Below are 24,979 nucleotides of genomic sequence, written 5' to 3' on the forward strand. Positions count from 1 at the left end.
GGCCAGCATTTTGGGTCTTCTCCACAGCTCTTCTTCCGCCTTGCACTTTCAACTAGCTTTCTTACAGCACCGATACTCAAGCGATTCTTGTCACACCTGAAGCTGAGACATATAGCGAGGCCGCACTTCGGACTTCAACGATGTAGCGTTGTCGGCCATATCATTGTAACAAAGAATGGCTAAAGTCACTGAGAAGGGTACCAGGACAATACCATGTGAAACTATCCGAATTCGTTGATAAAGCCAATTCCTGACCTGCGAAACCCGTTCATCCCCAGTTCATTCGCCAACTTCACCACTAACATATTATCTTAGTAGATTTCTGGTACTAGGCGGTAAGCGACTCTCGACGCATACTCATCCCACTCCCTCCCAAAGTGACGCCTCAACCCGTCGTCCTCCACTTTCATTCGAGCAGGGACCATAATACCATTAATCAAAACCACCTCCGCGCACCAAATACAGCTGAGCACCACGCCAACCATACTTCTCAAGCCACACTGATAAAGCCAATGATCCTTCGAAAACATTACCATCGACACGCTGATGCGTGCTACGCAAGAGGCGATGCAACGGGGTGTCGAACGAACGAGTAAGGCCCGGTAGTCACAAGCCGATGGGCCTTCTTGATGTTCACTTCGAAGTCGTAGAGATCTCTCATCTCTGCGTAGCACCACAGGCGTATGTTCGCCGACAAAAGTGTCAAGCCGCCACCAAGCATCATCGTGGCCGAGGGTGATGCGAGCGACTCCGAAGAGCCATGCGAAGTGCGGAGGGTGCACATTCCCAGAGAGGAAACAGAGTTGAAGATGTGCATGAAACATGCAGTGCCGACAAAGAGCTACAGCGTATTGTGCATCTCGAAATCAAGGTAAGCTGGAGATAGAATGGGAGGAGTTCGCACCTTGAGGAACATCAGACGGTGTAAGAAGAACCTCTCAACCCAGGTGTTGGTAATTAGTTCCCTCTGATCGACTCGTCGATTGGGTGGTGTCGCTGTCACATAGTAAGATATTACAGTGACAAAAACCACCCAATTGCTGACACTGAGAAAGGCGTCCATGATTGCGCTCCGCACGAATGTAGAAGACCATGACAAGGCCCAACTTCAACAGCTTGAGATAAGGCACAAGAATAGCTCTTCGACGAGCTTTTGAGAACCAATTCCGTCGGCCTGTAGCCTTGCCCCCTGTGGCCGGAGCGAAACCAAATCGAGGGTTGTCTTCATGAACCAAGTTGTCAGTTATAAAAACACCATGCGAACATCACGGTCGTTGAGTTCACCGACAACGTTGCCTCGGCATGGTACGTCGGACAGAATACAGCAGCGCAGAAGAGTCCAAACATAGGTCGGGCACCGGAATACAGGAGGACCGCCGACTGCCGTGGTTCTCTTCTGACGGTTCCCCTGTGCGATAAAACAGGATCTTATGGAAACGAAGTACCTACAAAGACTTGCCCCCTAAATCAGAACTCTGGTCAGGGGCCACGGTTGAGACGCGCTTCGAAGAGTGAGTTGTTTGGAATGCAGATGGTTCTATTTCTTTCGACTTTATCTCTGTAAGTAGGTAGAGATATCCTAAGCTATGCCACCTTTGTCGGAATCGCTCAAAGCATCATAAATCGGACACAAGTCGTCCCACGCGGCTGGAGAAATGAAGGTCAGCGTACACACACAAGCTGCGGTGAATAAATACGAAGAGGCGTACCAGGTGGGGCCGTGATGGACGTCACATCTTCGGCGAAAACGACCGCAAGGCCGCTAAATGCCTGTGAGTCGAGGAATTGAACCAGTAAAGAATGCCACCTACATTTCGAGATGCCAGTCAATGTGGCTAGGGGAAGCCGTCAGTCTATGGCTGTCGTACGAATTGCGTAAAATGCCTACCAATGGAGGAACCATGGGCCTGGATTATCCGTCACAAAGCGGATAGTGACGTTGTCGTTCGCGTCAGTTCCAGTGTTGACAACATCGCGTCGCGCAGGGGTGTCGAAGTTATACGTAGTAGAGCCCGCACTCCTGATGACGTCGAACGTGTGCTATACGATATGGATCAGCTGTTGTAGAGAATTGCGAGCGATGGATAACTCACTCCGTGAAGATGGAAAGGATGCTATTCAGGCGCGGTAGTTATCAGCACATAGTTTCTGGCGTCAGGGGCTTTGGGCTTACCGGTCCTCCAACAGCTAAGGCGGGTATGGAGATCTCGACAACTTTGTTGGCTTCTAGCGAGTATATACTGCCGGAAGGGAGAAGCGAGGCAGCAGTTGTAGCACCCGACAGAATCTGGAGCAGAACAGGAGCTACAGGAGTATCACATCAATTTTTGGTACTTCGCCGGCGAGTTGAGCTTACCAGTCGGCGCTTTGAAGGGGGAACCTAGACATGAGTCTATGAATAACCATCCAGGGCATTGAAAAGAGCTAGACTGCGTACCGTTGATGGTCAGTTCAAAGTTAGTAACGTCGAAGGCCATAGCAAGATTGATGTTGATGTCTGCGCCTCCAGGGACAGCTGGACCAGGAGCACCAGGATTTTCAAGTGGCACAAGATTAGTCTCCTCAAGGGGGGTACTCGTCGACGAAGTCGTGGTAGGGTCATCTTCAGTGGCACCAGCATACCGAAGGATAGCGGAATTGATGCCACCATCGAAGCCTGGCATTACAGGAAGTCAGCAAAGCACACGTGGTGCTTTCAAGATGCCATACCAGTCGATCCCAAGTTGGGATCTGCGCGAATCCAGTAATTGTCGACAGTCTGATTGGCATTCAAGACGAAGGAATAGCGTTGGCCTTGAAACTCGGCTTAGTAAAGATTTGATGAAAGGGTGGGTACAATTTACCTGCGAAGATTTGAATACTATCCACTACAATATTGACCATTCGTAGTCAGCGAATCGAGCCAGTGAGGCCAAGCGCAAAGGACATACCGACGATGGGCACAATATTGACAGCGTCCGCCTCGATGACCTGCAAAGAGTGACCGTCGATCGAGAACGTGAAATTGGGGTCGCAAGACATCGAGATAAGTCTGAAACGATATCGCTTGTTGCTTTCGACGTTGATGACGGCCAAAGCAGAAGTAGGCCCCCCAGCGAAGCGACCTTTGCCATTGATGAGTGTACTATCAGCAGTAGGAAGCACCGCATTCTGAGGAGCCACAACATGGTACTACAGAAAGAGTGAGAACACATTAATTTCCATGAGGGAGTGAGATGTACCCAATCTTCAAGTGTAATGATAGTGTCGGCTGCAAGTGAGACCGTCAGCACGGTGCAGCCGCTGGAATTCGTTCACAGCAGCGCTCACCGTTGTCAACGTCATACAAGGACAGGTGGGGATCGGAAGGGTCGTATCTGTGTGGATGGTTAAGCCTGGCGCGTCTTAGGTTCTTATCGATATGAAACTTACACTATGAATGGTCCTCTAAGACCATCACAATACTGTGTGGAAAGATGCGAATGGTACCCTGGATATACGGTCAGGAGACACAAAATGGATTCATGATCGTCGACTTACAGAACGTTCCAGCTTGGTCGGGGACGTTGAAGTCGTATCTGAGAATATTCGATGAACGAAGGATAAACATGAGGTTAGGACACTCACAGGAAGCTGTTCCCCGAGGCGATGGGGCATTGATTCACGAACGCGGGTCCTTGAAAAAGATTAGCGAGGCATCGCAACACGTATTGAAGGACATACCATCTGCCCACGTAGAACCGGATTGAAAGAAGCCATGCCAATGCTGCGCAGGTAGTTAGTATTTATCTAAAACAACCATTGTCATACATACGATACTAGTGGTCTTCAACATAGTCGTGTCCGACAGTTGATTGAGAACGTTCAGCTGGAAGTTGTCGCCCTAAGAAGAGTGAGCAAAGCGAGCAGCTTCACGAAGGCGGACGGTTACCTTGTTTCCTTGCACGAGGACGCCGGTAAGCGTCTCTGACGTCCCATTTGTGGTGGGGTCAGAGCGAGCGACGACAGCCCTGTAATAAATTAGTGCTGGGCCCGAAAGGACGCCGAGAACCCACTTACGAACGAGTGAAGCCGTCAGGAGAGACGTCCTCGTTGACGATGTACATGTCGCCAGTGGGCCCAATGGCAGCATTAGTCCCATGTAAAAGGTGAAGAGCTAATGTAAGCGTAGCGAGAATCCGTGCGCCTGGAAACATCGTTCGTAGGTGTAGCAGTACGCGCTGGATGAGGTGTTAAGTTGATGATGATATTTTCGGTCGTCCATGCACGTCTTAAATATACCTACAGAACGATATGCATGAGAACGAAAATGAACGGATTAGGAAGCCTCGGTTAGGCGTACCTCATCTCGAGGATCTTGTGCCGAATTGGGCGGTGTTGTTAAAGATCCGTTTGTCGTAAGGGAGCGATGATCGTCCGCAAGTCAGTGCATAACCTGGGTGTATTCGGAGATGGGAAGAAGAGCCCGTGAGGAATGGAAGGCTATTAGAGCGAAATAGACTCAAAGTGCTTCTATTCATAGGGTTGGTATGGGTATCCGGCGGACACAAAAAGGTGTGACCCTGGTATCTATGTTTGTGTCATGGATGCAAATCTACACCGGAAGTCAACAGCTCAAACGGGGAGTCCGAACTTCGGTACTGCGGAGGGCGGGAGCGAGCAGCGCACTAATAAGGGAGAGTTCTTAGGTTCCAGAAATGACCAACATTCCGAAGAGGGACTTACATATAAGCTGTGTGCGATCAATCCAAGGCCCAAAGCACAACCCACACACTTTTACCCTCAAACATGTTCAAGTCGTTCATCATCATCTACGCCATCGCTGCCCTCGCGGTACGTCGAGAAGCCCGTACTTCATCGTCATACTAATGCCACTTTTGATGCAGGGCGCCCAAGACGCTCCCGTCTTTACGGCCGATCGAGTAGTCAACAAGGTCGTTGACGAAGCCCCGTTCCTCACAGTCTCGACGGAATTCATTACTTGGACCCAGAGTCCCAGTATCATCGAATCAGACGTGTCTACGACCTCCGCAACCGTGTCCGTAGGCTTTTGAACGGTGAGAAATGGAATGAACGTCAGATATTGTTACAGGAGTAACTCTTCTCTAGGCATGTAGGCACGTAGGGAGGCAGGCCGGTACCGTAGCCCATGCATTGATCTTCTTCCTGGCTGCTAGGGCTTGCAGACGTTCCGCTTCTATTGAAACTTGTAATACACGAATTGAAATCTATGCCATAATCTTCTATGTCGTGCATCGCAATCAGCCCAGCTTGCATCATGAGAGATACTGAGACGACTCACCGGATTGAAAATCGTTCTACGGAGCCGTTATTCCTTTGGATGGCAGCCCTTGCATGAACTGTAGTGGCAATTGCCAGGAATGGGTGATATTCTCACAATTTATCTAATCTTAGCGCCCTATCGGAGAAAAAAACCAAGACAGACTGTAACTCTCGTTCTACCAACTGATACAATTGATTGCTTCTCATGAACCAGGCAGAATCTATCCAAACTCGCGACCTTTCTCCGCCTCAACGGACAAAGAGAAAAATAACGGTTCGAAATCTAAGGAAATTGATCATTGCAAGCATAGTGATGCTACGCTTCGGCGCTGTGCTAGGACAACGGCGAGGTATCGTTGGGTTGAACGGCTGCGCTGTTCCTCGCTTAATTGCTCGGTTAACGATAGCCGCAGTCGAGGATGTCCCCGGTCGCTCGCAACAAGGTCTGCGTTCATACTCATCTACCCAAAACTAACTAAGCTAACACCGTCCTTGACCTCGCAAAAGAAAGGATCTATGTATAGACTGCGCAGTCGGTGTACATTCCCGATGGATGCCAACCATCAAACATGTCGGATACCGGTGAGCGGTACCAGCATTCCGTCAGAGCCGATGCTACATCCACGATCATCGCACAAGATACCCAAAGCCGCAATATTGGCGCTTTCTTCTTTTCAACGTAATGACGGCACCAGGTTCGTTCATCAATCTAACAGCGATGTTGGCTACGCACTGTGCTGTGCTGTACGTTACGACACCCGTGGGGTGGTTTTTGGTTTGCTTAGAGATCTGGCTGCGTCGACGCACATCCACGATACCCGCGGTGGTTCGGCCACCGGCACACGGAGGAAATGACCACATGGATAGCAAAAATACGGATGCTTGGGCTCCAAGGTTGCGGCTACAGTAGCAAAGCTGCAATACTGGGTTAGGCATTCCCAACTATTGAGGTGCGTCCTAGTCAAGTTGATGACCATTTGCGCTCAATTGTTTAGAAGTTATATCTTTCTTGTGTAGGACATCAAATTTGCCACGAAGGCAGTCGGCCGCGGAAGAGGTTCCTTCAGAATCCACCGACAAGTTCTTGTTCGAAAGTACTAGGATCAGCAAGCTGTCGGGTGTGTATAACCCAACGCCGAATATGCATGTCTTCGGGTCGTATTATCTGTCGGCCTAACCTTTGCCTAACCTCTGCGTTCAGCCAGTAGCAGACACCCAAGAAACAGGAGAGAATATACCGTCGTAACATACCCGTGGACTTCGTGCTCGAAATCGTTCAATTGTAACGAATTCAAGCGCTTAGATTCTGGAGTACGCTTTCATCGCTGTACATATATGATTTCTTTCATTCAGATCTTATACGATAGGCCCCGTCACCGATGACTTGGAAACGACGTTGGCTCTGTTCCGATCGAACCCGCAGCGTACAAAATCGTGACCAGCAACATCAATGTAAGGATGATATTATATTTGCATCCATATGTTGACTAAATTGCCCTAGGACTCGTATATTCTAGCGAATCCCGGTTACGTCGACACTAGCGAGAACATCTCCATGACTTCAAAGATGTGTACGAAGAACATGCCAATGGTGAAGCTTTGAAGTGTCAGCCATTCATATCGGCCGTGTCCCGTTGCTGTCTCGCTGTCTGCGATGGGGATGGTTTTGATAAGGATGCTGACGAGGGGACGACTAGGTATGCTTGATACGGTCTATGTCTTTGACTTAATTGATGCTTTTCTCCCTGAAGGTCTAGAAATGAACCTGAAACAGTATCGTCGGATGCGGAAGAACACGAGGCCCAGTTCTTATTCTCCCGTAACTGTAGCAGTGCCAAGCAGCACAAATCTTGCACCTGTGCTCAACAGTCAGTACTCAAATGATTAGGGATGAGTACTTTTAACGATCCTCCGAGATATAAAATTCCAAGACCTCCGCCTTACTGCTTGGAGAGCCTCACGCGAAACGGCGAGAGTGATTCTGCTAGCAACTTTAGATCCGATTGACAGTTTCGCCGACGATGCATTGGTAGCGGGCGGGTGAATATAACTGGCTCTTGTAGTAGCAAATACCAAGCTTTGGGCAGGGTACTGGATGGCTAAGTAAATCCACGTCGATGAACCTTGGCGTTTGAACTGAACTAATCCTCGGCACTTAGATGTTCTCAATCCTTGCATATCCATGGATAGATCAAAGATTTGGGAGTCTTGCTGCTATAACCTTCGCATCTCAGCATCTCGGTGACGCATTCGCAGGCGCAACACAACGGGGGGTGTGGTGGAGCGCTCAAGCGGGGAATCTACTAATCAGGCCTCGATATCATCTCGCGGATAAACTAGCACGCGACCGAGGAGTTTAAGGCACATACAGCCCCCGGCACTTTCAACGATGATTAGGACTATCTAACGCTTCCACTGCAACAATGAATGAACGCCGAGAAAGAACATGTTTAAGCTGTGCGCGACCGGGAGCTCTTCGGCATCGTGAACCAGGCGTAGAGGCCCTCCGAGCTGATTGCTGCCTTCTCGTCATTGCGCCAGGTATTCTCCGCGATGCAAGTATATAAACGGTCTGCAAGGACGACTATCTACCATCAGTTCTTTCACCAAGTTCTTCTCTAGCCTTGGTTTTTCAGATCCTGAATATCCTCTGTCGACATGTTCCGCACCGCTGCTCTCACCGCTTTCACCTTTGCTGCCGTCGTTCTCGGCCAGCAGGTCGGAACTTTGACCACAGAGAACCACCCAGCTTTGTCCATCCAGCAGTGCACTGCTACTGGTTGCACCACCCAGCAAAAATCAGTCGTCCTCGACTCCAACTGGCGCTGGACTCACTCCACTGCCGGAGCGACTGTAAGTACAACTCTGCTCTCCCAAGCTCGAGCCTGTTTCTCACTTCCCATCACGACTGCTTTTAGAACTGCTACACCGGCAACGCCTGGGACCCTGCTCTCTGCCCCGACCCGGCCACTTGTGCTACCAACTGTGCCATCGACGGTGCTGACTACAGTGGAACGTACGGTATCACCACCTCCGGCAATGCCCTTACCCTCCGCTTCGTCACCAATGGCCAGTACTCCCAGAACATCGGTTCCCGAGTCTACCTTTTGGACGACGCTGATCACTACAAGCTGTTCGACTTGAAGAACCAGGAATTCACATTCGATGTCGATATGTCTGGTCTTCCTTGTGGCCTCAATGGTGCCCTCTACTTCTCCGAGATGGCCGCTGACGGTGGCAAGGCTGCCCATGCCGGTAACAACGTGAGCATCCAACCCCGTCTCTTCACGTCACCCAGTGCTGACAGTAGAATTCTTCAACTAGGCTGGCGCCAAATACGGAACCGGTTATTGTGACGCTCAATGCCCGCACGATATCAAGTGGATCAATGGCGAGGTAAGTTTATATATCTATGAGCGCGCTGGCAATCGAATCTCATCTTATTTCTACCAGGCCAACGTTCTCGACTGGTCCGCTTCTGCGACTGACGACAACGCTGGCAATGGCCGATACGGAGCGTGCTGCGCTGAGATGGACATCTGGGAGGCCAACTCAGAAGCCACTGCCTACACTCCTCACGTCTGCCGTGACGAGGGTCTCTACCGCTGCTCTGGCACCGAGTGTGGTGATGGCGACAACCGCTATGGAGGAGTCTGCGACAAGGATGGCTGCGACTTCAACTCTTACCGCATGGGTGACAAGAACTTCCTCGGCCGCGGCAAGACAATCGACACCACGAAGAAGGTGACTGTCGTGACTCAGTAAGCCCTACCTCAGCACATTTGTCTTCACCGACTGACACTATTTTTAGGTTCATTACTGACAACAACACTCCCACCGGCAACCTTGTCGAGATCCGCCGTGTTTACGTCCAGAATGGCGTTGTCTACCAGAACTCATTCTCCACCTTCCCTTCGTTATCTCAGTACAACTCCATCTCTGATGAGTTCTGTGTCGCCCAGAAGACCCTGTTCGGCGATAACCAGTACTACAACACTCACGGTGGTACGACAAAGATGGGCGACGCCTTCGATAATGGCATGGTCCTCATCATGTCCCTCTGGAGTGATCACGCCGCCCACATGCTCTGGCTTGACTCTGACTACCCACTCGACAAGAGCCCGTCTGAGCCCGGTGTGTCTCGTGGAGCTTGCCCAACTAGCTCCGGAGACCCCGACGATGTTGTTGCCAACCACCCCAACGCGTCCGTCACCTTCTCGAACATCAAGTACGGCCCGATCGGCTCTACCTTCGGTGGCAGCACTCCCCCCGTCTCATCAGGCGGCAGCTCTGTCCCCCCTGTCACCTCGACCACTTCGTCTGGGACGACCACCCCCACAGGACCCACAGGCACCGTTCCCAAGTGGGGACAATGTGGCGGTGAGGAGCATAATCCTGGAATATTTGATATATACTGACCCCCTGCGGCTAGGTATCGGCTACAGCGGACCCACCGCTTGCGTTGCCGGGTCTACCTGCACATACAGCAACGACTGTAAGTTTCTTCTTGCTCTTTCCTGATCATTGTGCTTATGCCATCGATTCAGGGTACTCTCAATGCCTTTAAATTATCCCGTTATGCTAGTCATAGCTCAAAAGTCCATAGTATATATGTCTCATGGTGTATTTATCGCGTACTTTCGCATCGCTGAAATGTTAATCATGCAACACCAATCTGCTCTGCCCAGTCATCTTGTTTCATTCCTCTGTTGAAATAAGCTGGTGAGGTCGCGCGAATTCCGAGTGAGCAAGTAGATATATTGCGTTTGGCTGGGACTCCAGCAAACGCATGAAGAAAATAATACATGAGCGCGACATGATACTACAGTAGTCACGTGCATCCCCTATACCCCTGTACCGCCAAGATTGCTGAAATCCAACATCCTCCATAGCAGTCAAAGGTCCAATCTATCAGTTATGTAGAAATAACCGTTTCTTCGCGGTTACTCGGGCATGTAGAATAGCAGTTGACCCTCGCAAACGCGCGAGGGACTACATAATTCAAACTACCTATTTATCTACGTGTGAACAATCAAATGTATCTACATATAAGGACAGTGTGATTATCTAAACACATGGTGTGATTCGGAGAACACTTGAAACGTGCAACAGTAAATCCAACAAGTTAAGCTGTAGAGCTTTAGCGCCTGATACAGTTTATTGGTATCGTATCTTGAAGTCTTCAACGTAAATCATCATGCTCAATGAGGCCCTCACTCCAAAGACTTGCCGAACGCTGAGCCTTTCTCACTGAAGCAACATCAACTCCCTGTGACGCCTCCTCGATGCCGTCGGCGGGCTTGCGCGTCGAGTCGGCCATGTGTCGGGGTATAAAGCTAGGCTACTAGAATCCTGCCTTCATGCCATCATTCAAACTCGCCGCCTTCACCTCATTTGCTGCTCTCCTCCTCGCGACTCAGATACCTTGGAATATGTCCACCTTGAACGCACTGAAAACTGCACACTCGGCTAGGCCGCTGACTTCCCCTGTTGCTGTGAGTTTCGGATACAACTTTGTCGACGATGTGGAATGGCGATGCTAAGGCGAACTCAGGTATTTGTTGGGGGGACGGCGGGAATTGGTGCTGCACTTGCTGTGAAGACAGCCAAGTACTCGACCAACCCGAACATCCACATCGTCGGTCGTAGCAAGGCTTCAGCTGAGAAGGTACTTGCTGAACTCAAAGCTGCTAATTCAGACGGGCATTACCAGTTCCACCAGTACGCTTCATATTCGTTTGATCCTACCGATTTATTCAATGTTGTGAATAACCAGATGTGATGTCTCCCTCCTATCAAACGCTCGTGCCCTCGCTACCACACTTTCACAACAACTCCCCAAAATCAACCTTCTAGTTCTATCACCCGGGATCTTGTCTTTGAAAGGCCGCACGGAAACTACGGAAGGGAACGATGTCAAGATGGTGTTGCACTACTACAGCCGTGCCCTTTTCATCGAGTCACTTATACCCAACCTGAAGGCCGCAACGGACGCCAAAGAGGACGCACGCGTAATGAGCGTACTGGATAGTGTTAGGGGCGACCATCGCAAGCTATTATGGGACGACTTAGACCTCAAGAAGAGCTTCAGTCTGGGGAACGCAGCTCATCATTGCATATCGATGACAGATGTAGCTATACAGGTAAGCTGATTTTCCGCGACGACAAAACGATCTTGACTCATATGGCTCGGTAGCGATTCGCTCGTCTTTATCCTGCAATCTCGTTCCAACATTCGCATCCGTCGGTGGTAGCCACTGAACTTGGGCGCAATCTCCCATGGTACGCGTCAGGCCCCGCAAATGTCATCGCCAAAGTCTTCGGAAGCACCCCCGAAGACTGCGCAGAGTATCTTTTCGACGCGTTGTGGAATGATTCCATGAAGAGCGGTGCTCATTTCGTCGACTCGAAGGGAAAGGAGATTAATGGGAAGGTGGAAAGCGATGAAGGAGTTCAGGAGAAGATCTGGACGCATACCGAATCAATCATTGGCAAGTCATAACTCGGCGAATGACATCTATACTTACTCCAACTGTCGTGATATTCGTATTAACTTAACCCCATCGTATAAATAGACGATAATAGGGTTTAATAGTTGGTCTCTGGGCCAAAACGCATGAAAACCATTGCTGTAAAATGCAGAAATTGCTATCTAATCCGATCAAACTAACGAGAATCGCTACACTACACACGGAGCGCTTCCTCTAAGCTAAACTGTGAGATGAGCCCTTTCTACTTCAATTGTTTCCAGCAAGCCTTATTGTGCACATCGTGATTAGCATTCAGGGAATAGGTCATGCACGGCACGAAGACCCCCTCACCTTTCCAGCAGAATCTATCAGCGAACTTCCCCACAAGCTGAACGAGCTTATCGACGTTTTGTAGAAGATGATTTTCGGTAACATCAGCCACTGAGTCGCCAGAACGCATTCGTCCTATCTCGGAGATGTACGCCAAGGCGCAAATCGTCCACAGGTGCTAAGTAAGCAACGCGAGAACTCATGTGAGGACGCGGGACCGTGGCATCAATAGAAACTACTTACCCCGAAGATAGGATTTACGAACTCGGCGTCTTGTACGCGGCTTTGGTTAATAACCTCGAGCATCCCTTCCGCAGCCTGCAGAACTTTCTTCCTCGAAGCAACGTCGCACCCGAGAACGCGGGTGCGCTGAAGCTTAATACGAGCGGCGTGTATAATCGTGTGTGCTAGCGTGATATTCATCCTGTCGCTTGGGTTGAACGCTTGATCTAATCTCGGAAGTCCGGATGCAAGATATCCCCCAATAACGTTGTCCAAGATAGGGATGCCGTTCTTCAGGCCAGCGGCTTCGTTCTCCGGTGCATCTACGGTGCGTGATGTCACTTTCACTCTCACGGGCTGACACTTAGGTGTTGACTCACCTGGGCGGTACTGCGAGTGAAGGTAGGACGCTCGCTCCAGAAGCACAGCGGCCTTGGCAAGGAATGCTTTGTTTGACCTGCCTTCTGCAGCGGCCGGCTCGCGCAGGAACTTCTGGATCGTCCCTTCGGACAGAGGAATAGGCTGCAAAGCTATCTACAATGGGTTTCACAATCAGCGTCACCCTACTATGGTTATGAGAGATAGACGCCTTACATCCCCATACGTATCCGAAGGCCATGGTGTATCGATCGTAAACCCAGGCGAATTGAAAGGAATGTCGGATGGGGCAACCAGCGCGGCTGTCCAGGTATTTGTAAGAACGACCGCAGCCCATACAACATCGATTCGCTCTCCATGTTCAATCGGATCCATCGTTGGTGTCCAGATAGTGGCACATATTCCTTCACCTTGCTCCGAGCCACCGTATTTATGCAGCTGCGAGCCAAGGACGAGGCCCACTGCCATACTAGTGTGGTACCTCCCTTCAATGTTGCGTCCTTTGCTGAAGAAGTAATATGCGAGAAGGATCTCGGCTTGGATCTTCTGGAGGACTTTGCGAGGACGGTCCAGTGGGAGGGATTGAGCGGCTTGATCGACGGCGCGTGACAGGTAAAGTCCCTCGTAGTCGTTGAATTCTGCAGAGTCGGACAGGCGAATGCCCCAAAGATATACGGCCACCATGAGAGCGGGTATCGGTCGCGCGTCGGCGTCAGGATGATCCACTGCCTCGAGGAGTCTTGCAGTATCCAAGAAGCCACCTATCTCTGTGGAGTGGTGGGCGAAAGTATGAGCCCTGCAGACGATTAATGTATATACATTCTCCGCAAAGACAGTACTCACAGGGCTTGCATAATGGCTGCAGGTGGTTCCTAAAGAGCATGCGACCAAATCAGCATTTAAACTCAAGTTTTGATACCCATGACGGCCGTTTACCTCCTGCCGAAGACCGACGCAGCTTACACCTCTCGGCTCGTTCGGACCTGCCATATTCAGTCTGCATGGTCCATTCCGCCCCGGAAGAGACAAGCTTACCCATCGAAGCCGGAATCGGGGATGGGAGGGCAACGCCACTCACCGCGTCGTATGCCGGTGGCTGGGCCCATGCCACACTACCCAGAAACATGTCCATATTTATATTCATGCCTGATGATACAGCGGACGTAGAGAGACCTGCAAGCGGGTATGGGTTCTGCAACGTGACTGAGTGGTTTGGGGATTCCGGGCTTTCGAGCTCGCGGATGCGGCTTTCGATCAGGGCGATGGTCTCTTCCATGATCTGGGTCTGAGAGCGGCCCGCTTCTGCGTATTCGCAGTCGGAGAAGGTACCTAGTGACCGGCTGCAAGCACCACAGATAGGTTTCGCGCCGTCGCATTTCTAGGATGAATTCAGTATACATGTGAAAGAATACATACGAGGACACCACTTACTACTTTACGCCTCCTAGGCATTGGGTAGCCTGGTAAGCATCCACCTGAAGTGAAAGACGGAACAACATGCCTGCAGTTGCCACAGGCTTTACCCCGAGGCAAGGTCGGAATCGCACTTTCTTCTTGATTGCTAGGGCTCGACATTGCGTGAATTAGGGCCCAGATTCGTTGAACCGCCGATCATCGACATTATGTTCATTTTATACGACACTCTTACTGTAGAAGGTGTATAACCAGTTGCCCTCCACGGTAAGAGCGTAAAACGATATGTGACAATCAATTCCAATTCGAGGCATAAAACATCCTGCAAAGGTACCGTCGGCTGTCAGACACGAATACCCATCTCAGCACATTCGTCATGGGCTCACCGACATGATGAAGACGACGTTCCTTTCCAGGCAGTGGTTTCACTGAACGGTGGCGCCGACTGAGAACGACCTCCCATATCAGGAAAATCAAGCGGTTAAATGACTGAGTCAGCGACGGCGCTAGCGCATTCTTAGCCGCGTCAGGGCACTGCCAGGTCAAGCACGGGACTACTGACAAACGATGACCTTGCTCAGCAGAGGCAGTCGCCAATGCACCAGGGCAGGCACTGACTAAATCTGTGCAGCGATGTTACAAAGAGCGAAATCGTCGTGGTAGGTTTTAGTCCAAGAGAGGAGATTGACGTGGATAGGGGGCAGGAGTTTCCAAACCGACCTGATTCATGACTTAGAGGACTGGAAAAGCGGAGGTGGAATGATATCGGTGAGTACAAATAAGCATGAGCATCGCCAACATACATCGAATCACCGCTTGCTGAGGATGGACTGTGTATGAGCCCATACCTCCTCCTGAACGTCCTCGCCGCTCTCTACTTTCCCCTCGACCTCCTTACCCCTAGCATCAACGAAATGAGCCCCAGTCCTCATGGTGTCATTCCAAAGCGGGTCAAAGAGATACTCAGCGCAATCCCCCGGGCTAGTTCCGAAGAGCTTTCCGAGGATACTTGCAGGGCCTGAAGGCCTGACGCGTACCACGGCAGCCCGCGATAGAGGTCCCTCGACACTACGGATGGGTAGCAGTGTTGGAACGATATCGAGGGATGGAGACGTGCAAATTCTACACCACAATCATAGGAAATAAGTACATATTGCTGGTGTCTAGAGCTACAGAGAACAAGCACTCACGTGTAAAGCTACATCCGTCATTGAGATGGAATGTATTTTCGCGCTGGCTGGGGTATACGTTTTCTTCAGGTCCAAGTCGTTCCACAAGAGATTGCGATGGTCGCTCTTCATACTGTTAAGCACGCTCATCACACGCGCTGTCCCTTCTCTTCTGTCGGTAGCGACAGCTTGAAGGTTCGGTAAAAGGGCGTCGATGAAGAGCATGCGGGAATAGTAATGCAACACCATCTTGACATCGTGTCCTTCAGAAGTTTCCGTGCGACCCCTAAACGATAGAATTCCAGCCGTCAGGACGAGGAGGTTGATTTTTGGGAGCTGGTGTGCAAGCGTGGTAGCGAGAGTCCGCCCGTTTGAGAGGAGCGAGATGTCACACCTGGTTATCCCACCATTTAGTTGATGAGTTCAGGGGATATGCAAACGTACTCGTGGAAGTGGTAGCTGCCATTGGGATTCGCGGCTCTGAGTTCGGCGAGAACTTTCTCAGCTGAGGCTTTGTTACGGCCGACGATGTGGATATCTGGATTCACCGAATACTTGGCAGTCTTCACGGCGAGGGCAGCGCCGATTCCCGCTGTTCCCCCCACGAATACCTACGTTCCGGTTTCCCATTTCGATTTCCCAGCACCTCCCATCGCCACCAACGACCGCAACGGTCAGAACTTAGGGCATGCACTCACAGCAACAGGCGACTGCAGCGGCCTATCCGCGTGTGCCGCTCGCAGCGCGTGCGAGGTCGAACGCGTTCCAGGGTATTTGCGTCGCGAGGAGCAGAACGGCAAGGGAGGCCACGGCAGTGGTGAGTATGGGTTGTGCCATGGTATGGCACGGAAGGAGAAGACTGACTAAAACCTCCTTGCGAAGGTCATCTCGAGTCTTGAGTAGGATCCGTGGGAGGGAGCTGCCGACTCGACGCGTAAGTCTTGCGCGCCGTGGTGTGGTTGCCACACGATGGAGTACACCAGGCACGCTGGGGGATTGGCTAGCTACGTCTTCCTCATAGGCCCTTCGCATGTCTGAGGGAGAACTGACATAGCGATTTGGAAGGGAAATTATGATTGCGCGCTAACTGGGAAACCTTCACAGGATTCAGATTCCAGAGAGCGGGAGCAGGAGGAATAGTGCTGGCGAGACCGAGAACTGTAGTGAATGAGAACGTAGACGGTCCGCTAATAAATAATAACGCAAAGACAATTACAAGGAGTCTAGGAAAGAAACAGAAGCTCGACACAATAATATACAAACACCGGGATATCCTGAACATAATCCCTCAAGCCATAGTACTCATCCATCTACCCACCTACTGGCCCTCGATAACGCTCTTCGTATGTTCCCAGATCTTCTCCTGCACGTCCTCCGGGCTCTCCGCCTTCTGCACCTCCTTGCCCTTCGAATCCACGAAATGCGGGCCGGTCGCCATCGCGGGGTTGACGAGCGCGTCGTAGAAGAACTCGGCGGTATCCTCGGCGGCGCTGCCGAAGACCTTGGAGAGGGTGGTGAGGGGGCCGGCGGCGTACCACGGGAGGCTGCGCCCGATGTTGGTCGCGACGAGGGAGGGGTAGGAGTGCTGGAATGAGATTGTGGGGTTGAGGCGCGCGAATCGCTGTGATAATAGAGGCGTCAGCTTCGTCGTTTATATCAACGCTTATACGACCTTGCGCATGGAGCACGAAGGTTTAGCGTTTAACGGTTGGAGAGGGACTTACTTGTACAGCGACGTCCGTGAACGCCATGCAGTGCTGCGCCGCGTTGCCCAGGGTGAAGCTCTTCTTGAGCTCCAGGTCGTCCCAGAGCACTTTCTTGTAGTCGCCCCTGAGACTGTCCAGCACACTCATCACCCTTGCATCCTCCTTCGCGTCGGTGGCGGCCTTCAGATTAGGCACCAGCGAGTCAATGAAAAGCGCGCGGGTGTAGTAGTGCAGCACCATCTTGACATCATGCCCCTCTGTGGTATCCGTGCGGCCGTTCATCGAGAGGATACCCGGAGAGAGCACGAGGAGGTTGATTTTTGGGAGTTGTTGGGCGAGTGTGCTAGCCAAAGTGCGGGCGTTTGAGAGGAGGGAGACATCGCATCTATTGACCCGGGTTAATGATAAGAAAATAAGATAATCCCAATACGAAACGTACTCGTGGAACTGATATTGCCCATCTTTGTTCGCTGCCTTGAGTTCGGCGAGCACTTTCTCGGCTGAAGCCTTGCTACGTCCGACGATGTGGATGTTTGGGTTGGTGGAGTACTTGGCCGTCTTCACAGCGAGCGCAGCACCGATTCCCGCTGTCCCCCCAACGAACACCTACATCCCCGTATCCTCTCATCAGCATCACCGTTCCAAATCCTCGACAAAGTTCCATCCGACTCGACACTCACAGCAACAGGCGAATTCAACGGCTTCGCAGAGTGAGCTGCCTTCAGTGCGTTTAGGGCATGCATTGTCCAAGGAATCTGCGTCGCGAGGAGGAGAACGGCGAGTGAGAGGAAGGCGGTGAGTTTGAATGATGGCATGGAGGCGAGCTGGTGGTGGGCTAGCTTTATAGGACCGAGGTGGGTCTGCCGCGGATTCGCGATTCAGCCGGTCTGAAGCCGAGGACGCGCGTAAGTCCACCGCTAGTCCGTTGCGCAGCAGTGATTCTGTGTAAGCCATAGTTGTTGAGGACTACGGCCAAGGGAGCATTCGGAAGGAAGTCGTCGCGTCAATGCTGCAGTGGGTTGGTCCATGTCCTCCCACACGATGAACGAGATAAAGGATATCAGCTGGGCGCTAGCGGGAAATCTGAATCTACGAATAACGACCAAGTCGTTAGCGCCCGAATGATAACCATCTCCCAGTCTCCCTCAGTTGCCCCTCTTCGTTAGCGTCGACTCTTCTATTCGCGACTATGTAAAACACCACGGAAAACATTGACCTTAAACTTGCTCCGTGAAATTAGAATGGACCTATGCACCCCCTTTCTCCCCTCTCGAATGGTCCGCTCCTTCCCATCTGATCTCGCCGGAGAGTTTGGGGAAAGGGTATGCGAAGATATCATCTTGACATCGTGCCCTCCTTGAAGTTCGGCACATTCCGTCAGTTCACTCATGGGAGACGCGCCCTGCAAACTCCCTGTCACGTTTGAACCCACTGCAAGGTTAGGAGAGGGAGAGAAGCGTCGCATCTTGGCGCGGGTAGATAAGATAAAAGTGCAACGAGCAAAGTGATCAGAACCTAGTGCTCGTTCCGCCCATCGAGCATGGGTGGCTTTGCCCAATATCATCGAAGACCCGTGTTGTATAGAGACGGCTGACACTTGGCGGGGGGCAGAATAAATCCGCATCCTAGACGAGCTAGCCCGTGGCGAGGCTTGCTGTCATCCATCGCATCCCCAGCCTGGTCAGTGGGTCCCGACTTTGGCGGCTCCCGCGTTCATGGTCTCGGGCCTGGCTCGCCAGTTAGCAGATGGTAGTACGTCCCAGAGAAATGAACGGTCGCCCGGAATCAGTACGCTGGCAAACCAGAACATAATTTATTGTCAGTTCGATAGACAGTACCTGAGTGACACTGGCCGGTGACTAGGAGTGAGTGCGAGAGAAAAACAGCACATCTTTGAATGCTTGCAAAGAAGAGAGCGATGATCCCGTCGTTCGGCCATTGCCGAGTCGCGTTATTTGGCAGTCGGAATCAGGATAAACAAAAGACTCGGGTCTTGTTCCGCTCGTACTTCTGCACGATCTGCATGTACGGCTTGCCCCCTCTCTCCCGGAACCAAGTAGGAATGAACTTGTGCAGTAGCTTCAGAATCTATCTCCGCGCTCCCTAACCATGTTACACTTGATATGGCGCCATATTCGGGTCGAGTCGTCCTGGTGAGCTTCTCTGATAAGGCGAATTGTCGAAGGATCATGGCGAATAGTTGTACCTGACAATGTATTATGGTCCCTTCCATCAGGCCTCAGAATGTACACCTCATGCTATTCGCCTCAGGGATGCCCCCGCCTCCGCTGGATTCTCGCTTCGAGACTGGTGTGTCCACTCATGTGCGCACCTCAACCCGTTGGGGGTCTCTGCATGCCCGAAGCTGATGGCTGTCGGCCGCTTCTGGCTGCCCGGCTCAAGATAACCGCATCGTCGGTGGCCAACCGATGCCTAGGTGATGAGGCCCGACCGTAGTACCAAGGCCACCAGAAAATCATGGTTACCCCGTTGGTGCATTGGCCGTGCTACCGCTAATCCACGCTAACGCACCAATGCCGAATAAGTGCGCTGCAATTGGCCGGAATGTCCAATGAAGTATGTTTTAATGTCCATATGCTGCTGCCTGATTCACATGCTGCACAGGATGGTCTCCTCATGCCAACCGTCCGCTCGGTCACGCTGTGGTCACACAATGCGTCGTCTTCACATGTTCGTGGTGGACTATACCACCCAAGGTATGGTCACCCGGGCGCATGGGCAGGGCCGTGGCCTCTGGATAGCGTATCCTCTGCCTGGCGAATCTTGTGGCGGCAATATCATGCATCGACGATCCCACCTCGTGGTCCAATCGCTCCACGGATCCATACAAAAGGCTTCCGCTATCGAGGAAGCGAACCCCAGGAAATTGGAATCCCTCCTCCGGCAAACACTTCCATGGCGTCCACGTACTACCAGGAAGATCAGAAGAGCATCCGCTCCTCCTCTGGGGAGAAGGATGCCGAGAAGGGGGTGCCCGACGTGGCCACCGCCGAGGCCATCGCTATAGCTGACTTCGATGATCCCAACATCGACCGCGATGAAGCCATCGCTGGTGTCCTTGGTGCGTTGTTCATCCTTCTTTTTTAGATGATGATTCTCATTGTGCTCGAATCCTGTAGAGGACGACTCTCCATATCCTGAAGTCCGTTCCGCCGTCGCGAACACGGACGACCCTGACATCCCTGTCTCCACCATCCGCGCTTGGTTTATCGGAATCGTTTGGGCCATCCTGATCCCCGGTCTGAATCAATTCTTCTTCTTCCGATATCCTTCGGTCACCGTCGGCGGTGTAAGTACTACATTCGATCTTCTATACATCCCTTTTTAAATCATTCTTGGCAGATCGTTGCTCAACTCCTTTCGTTCCCCATCGGTCGTCTCTGGGCAAGATATGTCCCCAACGTCAGGATCTTCGGCAAGCCGCTCAACCCCGGCCCATTCTCGATCAAGGAGCACGTTTTAGTGACCATCATGGTATGCTCATAGTCCAGATAGGTTGATTACCGATTCTGACCTTACCTTAGGCCACTGTCGGTGCTTATTCCGCCTACGCTACCGACATCGTCGCCGTCCAGCGCGTCTACTACAACCAGAACTACAATTTCGGCTACCAATGGATGATCGTCATGTCGACACAACTTATCGGTTTCTCCATCGGTGGCATCGCGCGTCGGTTCCTCGTCCAACCCCCCTCCATGATCTGGCCCGCCAATCTCGTCACATGCGCCCTTTTCAACACTCTGCACTCGACCGACTATGCTGGTGTTGGTAACCGTGGAGGCATGTCCCGTGAACGCTTCTTCTTCATCTGTTTCGCCGGGTCGGTCGCCTGGTATTTCATCCCCGGCTACCTCTTCACCGCCCTCAGCTACTTCAGCTGGGTCTGCTGGATCGTCCCCGACAACATCATCGTCAACGAGTTGTTCGGTACCACTCATGGGCTCGGTATGGGCCTCCTCACCTTTGATTGGGCCCAGATCGCGTACATCGGATCTCCCCTGGCTACACCTTGGTGGGCCGAGGCCAACATCGCCGTCGGCTTCATGTTCTTCTTCTGGTTCCTCACACCCATTCTCCACTTCTCCAACGTCTGGCAGAGCAAGTACATGCCCATCTCCTCCCGCGGCAGCTTCACAAACACCGGCGCCCGCTACGATGTCCAGAAGATCATCAACGAGGACTCGAGCTTCAACCAGGAGGCGTACAGTGCTTACAGCCCTCTCTACCTGTCCACCACCTTCGCTATTTCCTATGGGTTGTCATTCGCCTCGATCACCGCCACCCTCACGCACGCCTTCCTGTACTTCCGCAAGCAGATTTGGACTCAGTCTAGGAAGGCCATGAACGAGCAACCGGATATCCATGCCCGATTGATGTCAAGATATCCCCAAGGTATATGTGACGCCGCTTGGCATTCCATGGCGATATCTAAATTCTTTTCTCACTAGTGCCCGATTGGTGGTATGCCGTCGTTTTCCGTAAGTATCGAGTTTTGACTCTCAGAGTTCATTTTGCTTATGGCTCTATCCAGTGACTCAATTTGCCCTCGGTGTCATCGCCATTCAATGCTGGCCCGTCGGCTTCCCCGTCCAATGGGTAAGTTCTACACTTGAATTTCCTTTGACTTCTGCTTATAGCAACATTTCTAGTTCATCCTTGCCCTGGTCATTGCCTTCGTCTATGTCATCCCGATTGGAATGATCCAAGCCATCACTAACCAGCAAGTTGGACTCAACGTCATCACGGAGCTCATCATCGGATACGGCCTCCCCGGCCGCCCAGTCGCCATGATGATGTTCAAGACCTGGGGCTACATCACCATGGCCCAAGCCCTCACTTTCACCGCCGACTTCAAACTCGGGCACTACATGAAGATCCCCCCTCGCATCATGTTCACCGCCCAGGTCTTCGCCACCATCCTCGCCGGCACCGTCCAACTCGGCGTGCAGTCGTGGATGTTCACCAACATCCCTGGGATGTGCTCGCACGACCAGAAGGACGGCTTCATCTGCCCGGGGACTGAGGTCTTTGGAACCGCTAGCGTGGTTTGGGGAGTCATCGGCCCGGCAAGACAGTTCTCTTACGGTCAAATCTACTATGGCCTTGTCTACTTCTTCCTAGTCGGTGCCATCTGCCCGACCATCGTCTACTTCGCCACCAAGAAGTGGCCCAACAGCTTCCTCCGCTACATCAAGTCAGTCTTGTCTAGACTCTTTCTACATGGCTCATAAACTGACGATATTGATATCCCTAGCTTCCCCGTCATCTTCTCTGGTACCGGTTCTATCCCACCAGCCACCGCCATCAATTATGTTCCCTGGGCGATTGTCGGGTTCATCTTCCAATACGTCATCCGCCGCCGTCATTTCTCCTGGTGGACCAAGTACAACTATGTCTTGTCTGCCGCCTTGGACGCTGGTGTAGCCATCGCCGCCGTCCTCATCTTCTTTACGTGCGTCCACCATTTCATCCGTATATCCTTCCTTGATCTGACCGCGATTTCTGCAGGCTGCAATATCCTGCAGGCGGCCACATTGGCGAAAATAACATTAATGTTTGGTGGGGAAATACTGGTGCGTGCCTCGTGCCATACATTTCTTCTGATGCTCACCATCCCCCATCAGTCTACACAAAGACCGCCGACGGTCGCGGCACCCCCCTCCTCACAGTCGCAGAAGGCGAATTCTTCGGGTCAGTCATCCCCCCTGTTCGCCCAGCGCGCATACTGACGCTTCCGCTTACCCCCCAACAGCCCCAGGACTTGGGCCTAATTTCTCCATGTATTGTCAGTAAGTATACCCCCCACTGTTGTGTGCGATCCGCTATCCGCACGCGTTTGTATCCCAGTATTTGCATAGTCTTGTAGACGATTCATTTGATAATCATATATGGAATATCCCTCCGTTCATTGAATGTGTTTGACTGTGGTGGTAATTGCAAACGTGTCCGGTGCATTATATCTAGGCGCGTTGAACCCGGATGCCAGTGTAATACAGGGGATGCCAGTGTAATATAGGGTATATACTATATAGGACCCAGGTGTCTTCGTAGGCAAGTACGTAACAACGAGGAGGGGTCTGGATAGGTGGATAGGAAAAATAGCGCATTAGCTTCATTGGCTAGTATATGCGACATGCGCAGTGTGGCTTTCTGTCGGCGACGCTTTAGTCACCCGCGCACCATGTCGAAGAAGGGTCAAATTTTCAAAGCTCAAGAAAGCATCATGATTCATTTACGTCCAAGAACGAGGCGCTTAACCATCCAAATATTCAAGCTCAGGCTCAAGTCCGAAACCACTTCACACGATTCGTCCACAACAAGCCCATAAACTATAATTTCTGATACCCGCACCATGTGGGGCGGTCTACATCTTTGTCCCGACAAGAAGTTGGTATATAGGAGGAAGGCCATATATCGTTAATTGTGCCGAGGCCGAAAGAGGATCAAAAGCTTTGAGTGGATCAATGATGTGATTTGGCAACCGAATGGACGTACTGTCCACTGTCAAGCTCGAGTCCTGGAAAAAGAAAATCACAACCAACACTTTCCTGTACCGCACATCAACGCATACAGCCACTCAAGCCAGTATCAACACGTATTATATATTTTATTCCGAAATTCCTAACCCTAACAAGTGTCCATCGTCAACATTACGAGAAGAGGCAGTCCACGGCGTACGGCACTCTGAGACAAATCCACGCATACAAGACGTCGAAACCCCAAGGATACCAAAACAACCGTAGCGACCGAAACAAAAAAGAGTGTCCGTGCGATGCAGGAAGAAAAGATGCTACTGCTACGTGTCCATGCATATAGAAATACGATGATCGTGATGTGCTGAGCAAGCGGCGGGGTGGGAGACGTTCACAAAGCGGGTGCCTCGACGGCCTCTGGGGCGGGAGCCGCAGAGACGATGGAGAATGGGGGGCTGAAGTTGCCCGAGTCGCCGAAAACTACCCCAGATATTAGTCGATCGCATATATGAATGACAATGCTGAATGAGTACTTACGGACAAGCTGGTATTGATCGCTGGGGACGACATCAGGAACTGTGAAGGTTACTGAGCCCTTGAGGATGGAGAACCCGCGAGCCAGGTAGACTACACCGAACAAAATTCAGCGATGTCATAGAAAATCCAAGAAACTACATTACGTACAAGGGAAGGTGACCGGGCCTTGCCTGAGCATAACGCGGCCCTCGGTGTTGGTGATGTTCTCGGGCGCGTTTGACGTGTCCCTGCATTACCTGGACGTCAGCAACCACGGGCGATTCGAGACTAGACTAGACACTTACCAAGTAACGGTCAGGGAATCGCCGACAACGAGCACATCGCCCAGCTTGGGCGACTCGATGTGTGGCACAAAGACATCTTGGGCGGCGCGAGCGACGTTGAGAACGGCGGCGTTGGCGACGGAAGCGAGGGCAGCAACGAGAGCGAAAGAGAACTTCATTATGAACGGGCTATTAGGAAGTAAAGAGCGACTGGTAATGAAGCGGAAGTCTTGAGAACGCCTTGGCGAAGCGGAGGAGGGCGTGAGGAGGAGGAGGAGGTGGTGGTGGTAAGAGAAAGAAGAGTAAAGGAAGACAGCGGAAATGGAATCCTTTTGAACGTCGAGCTAAACATTTGGGGTCGTCACGCTTCCCGAATAAATCAAGTTTAGTGCAACATTCCGTGCTTCTTTCTCATTAAATCATGGAAGCAATGTCGGCTAATTATACTTGGAGCACGTGGGAGGAGAAATATTGACGTAAATGGGTTAAGCGCCCAATTCACTGCACCCCGAAAGTGCTGCTGTCGTGATTGTAACAACGCGCTTTGTTAGCTTCTTTGATGAGAGTGGAGCGAGGATGAAAGACACATGAACGAACAATGATGAACAGTGAACAGTGATGAACACGGTCTGCACTGGTATTCACGCGTTCTTACCTGTTTGTCCGCGGAAGCAATCACGAACTTATTACCTGGAGCGATCCGACGGGAGGACTCCATACGTCTGATCCATGATA

At 51.6% G+C, this 24,979-nt stretch overlaps 9 protein-coding genes across 9 annotated transcripts; 4 read left to right on the forward strand and 5 right to left on the reverse strand.

Annotated features, from left to right (window-relative positions):
- Positions 1-311: 311 nt before the first annotated feature.
- LCC2_1 (laccase, multicopper oxidase, benzenediol:oxygen oxidorectuctase) lies at positions 312-4,175 on the reverse strand (the record flags this gene model as incomplete). The annotated part of the gene is made up of 24 exons (XM_036776471.1): positions 312-543; positions 591-841; positions 905-996; positions 1,046-1,222; positions 1,594-1,647; positions 1,710-1,762; positions 1,812-1,835; positions 1,889-2,040; positions 2,094-2,114; positions 2,174-2,304; positions 2,357-2,380; positions 2,438-2,656; positions 2,710-2,793; positions 2,844-2,867; positions 2,931-3,171; positions 3,222-3,250; positions 3,310-3,356; positions 3,412-3,469; positions 3,520-3,557; positions 3,607-3,655; positions 3,703-3,745; positions 3,794-3,862; positions 3,911-3,989; positions 4,039-4,175. 24 exons carry the CDS (start codon positions 4,173-4,175, stop codon positions 312-314), a joined length of 2,328 nt encoding a protein of 775 aa, XP_036632490.1.
- Positions 4,176-4,767: 592 nt separating this feature from the next.
- PC9H_006934 (uncharacterized protein) lies at positions 4,768-5,033 on the forward strand (the record flags this gene model as incomplete). The annotated part of the gene is made up of 2 exons (XM_036776472.1): positions 4,768-4,812; positions 4,866-5,033. The coding sequence occupies 2 exons, from the start codon at positions 4,768-4,770 to the stop codon at positions 5,031-5,033; spliced, it is 213 nt and encodes a 70-aa protein (XP_036632491.1).
- Positions 5,034-7,920: 2,887 nt separating this feature from the next.
- On the forward strand, positions 7,921-9,829 carry CBH1_8 (Exoglucanase 1; the record flags this gene model as incomplete). The annotated part of the gene is made up of 7 exons (XM_036776473.1): positions 7,921-8,115; positions 8,181-8,525; positions 8,587-8,658; positions 8,716-9,023; positions 9,074-9,642; positions 9,695-9,757; positions 9,810-9,829. The coding sequence occupies 7 exons, from the start codon at positions 7,921-7,923 to the stop codon at positions 9,827-9,829; spliced, it is 1,572 nt and encodes a 523-aa protein (XP_036632492.1).
- Positions 9,830-10,792: 963 nt separating this feature from the next.
- On the forward strand, positions 10,793-11,764 carry PC9H_006936 (uncharacterized protein; the record flags this gene model as incomplete). Its single annotated transcript, XM_036776474.1, has 3 exons — positions 10,793-10,983; positions 11,039-11,405; positions 11,459-11,764. The coding sequence occupies 3 exons, from the start codon at positions 10,793-10,795 to the stop codon at positions 11,762-11,764; spliced, it is 864 nt and encodes a 287-aa protein (XP_036632493.1).
- Positions 11,765-11,971: 207 nt separating this feature from the next.
- Positions 11,972-14,237, reverse strand: PC9H_006937 (uncharacterized protein; the record flags this gene model as incomplete). The annotated part of the gene is made up of 9 exons (XM_036776475.1): positions 11,972-12,018; positions 12,084-12,240; positions 12,306-12,607; positions 12,665-12,818; positions 12,879-13,458; positions 13,506-13,534; positions 13,599-13,645; positions 13,698-14,040; positions 14,094-14,237. 9 exons carry the CDS (start codon positions 14,235-14,237, stop codon positions 11,972-11,974), a joined length of 1,803 nt encoding a protein of 600 aa, XP_036632494.1.
- Positions 14,238-15,003: 766 nt separating this feature from the next.
- PC9H_006938 (uncharacterized protein) lies at positions 15,004-15,874 on the reverse strand (the record flags this gene model as incomplete). The annotated part of the gene is made up of 4 exons (XM_036776476.1): positions 15,004-15,197; positions 15,262-15,638; positions 15,689-15,807; positions 15,860-15,874. 4 exons carry the CDS (start codon positions 15,872-15,874, stop codon positions 15,004-15,006), a joined length of 705 nt encoding a protein of 234 aa, XP_036632495.1.
- Positions 15,875-16,562: 688 nt separating this feature from the next.
- PC9H_006939 (uncharacterized protein) lies at positions 16,563-17,765 on the reverse strand (the record flags this gene model as incomplete). Its single annotated transcript, XM_036776477.1, has 4 exons — positions 16,563-16,865; positions 16,969-17,335; positions 17,390-17,556; positions 17,631-17,765. 4 exons carry the CDS (start codon positions 17,763-17,765, stop codon positions 16,563-16,565), a joined length of 972 nt encoding a protein of 323 aa, XP_036632496.1.
- A 2,101-nt stretch (positions 17,766-19,866) lies between these two features.
- On the forward strand, positions 19,867-22,742 carry PC9H_006940 (uncharacterized protein; the record flags this gene model as incomplete). Its single annotated transcript, XM_036776478.1, has 11 exons — positions 19,867-20,032; positions 20,091-20,260; positions 20,314-20,445; positions 20,496-21,363; positions 21,420-21,449; positions 21,503-21,567; positions 21,621-22,165; positions 22,226-22,423; positions 22,480-22,544; positions 22,596-22,662; positions 22,724-22,742. The coding sequence occupies 11 exons, from the start codon at positions 19,867-19,869 to the stop codon at positions 22,740-22,742; spliced, it is 2,325 nt and encodes a 774-aa protein (XP_036632497.1).
- A 1,093-nt stretch (positions 22,743-23,835) lies between these two features.
- On the reverse strand, positions 23,836-24,423 carry PC9H_006941 (uncharacterized protein; the record flags this gene model as incomplete). Its single annotated transcript, XM_036776479.1, has 4 exons — positions 23,836-23,924; positions 23,982-24,071; positions 24,129-24,208; positions 24,266-24,423. The coding sequence occupies 4 exons, from the start codon at positions 24,421-24,423 to the stop codon at positions 23,836-23,838; spliced, it is 417 nt and encodes a 138-aa protein (XP_036632498.1).
- Between the last annotated feature and the right edge of the window lie 556 nt (positions 24,424-24,979).

Source organism: Pleurotus ostreatus (genome assembly GCF_014466165.1).
Source record: "Pleurotus ostreatus strain PC9 chromosome Unknown scaffold_4, whole genome shotgun sequence".
NCBI lineage: Eukaryota > Fungi > Basidiomycota > Agaricomycetes > Agaricales > Pleurotaceae > Pleurotus > Pleurotus ostreatus.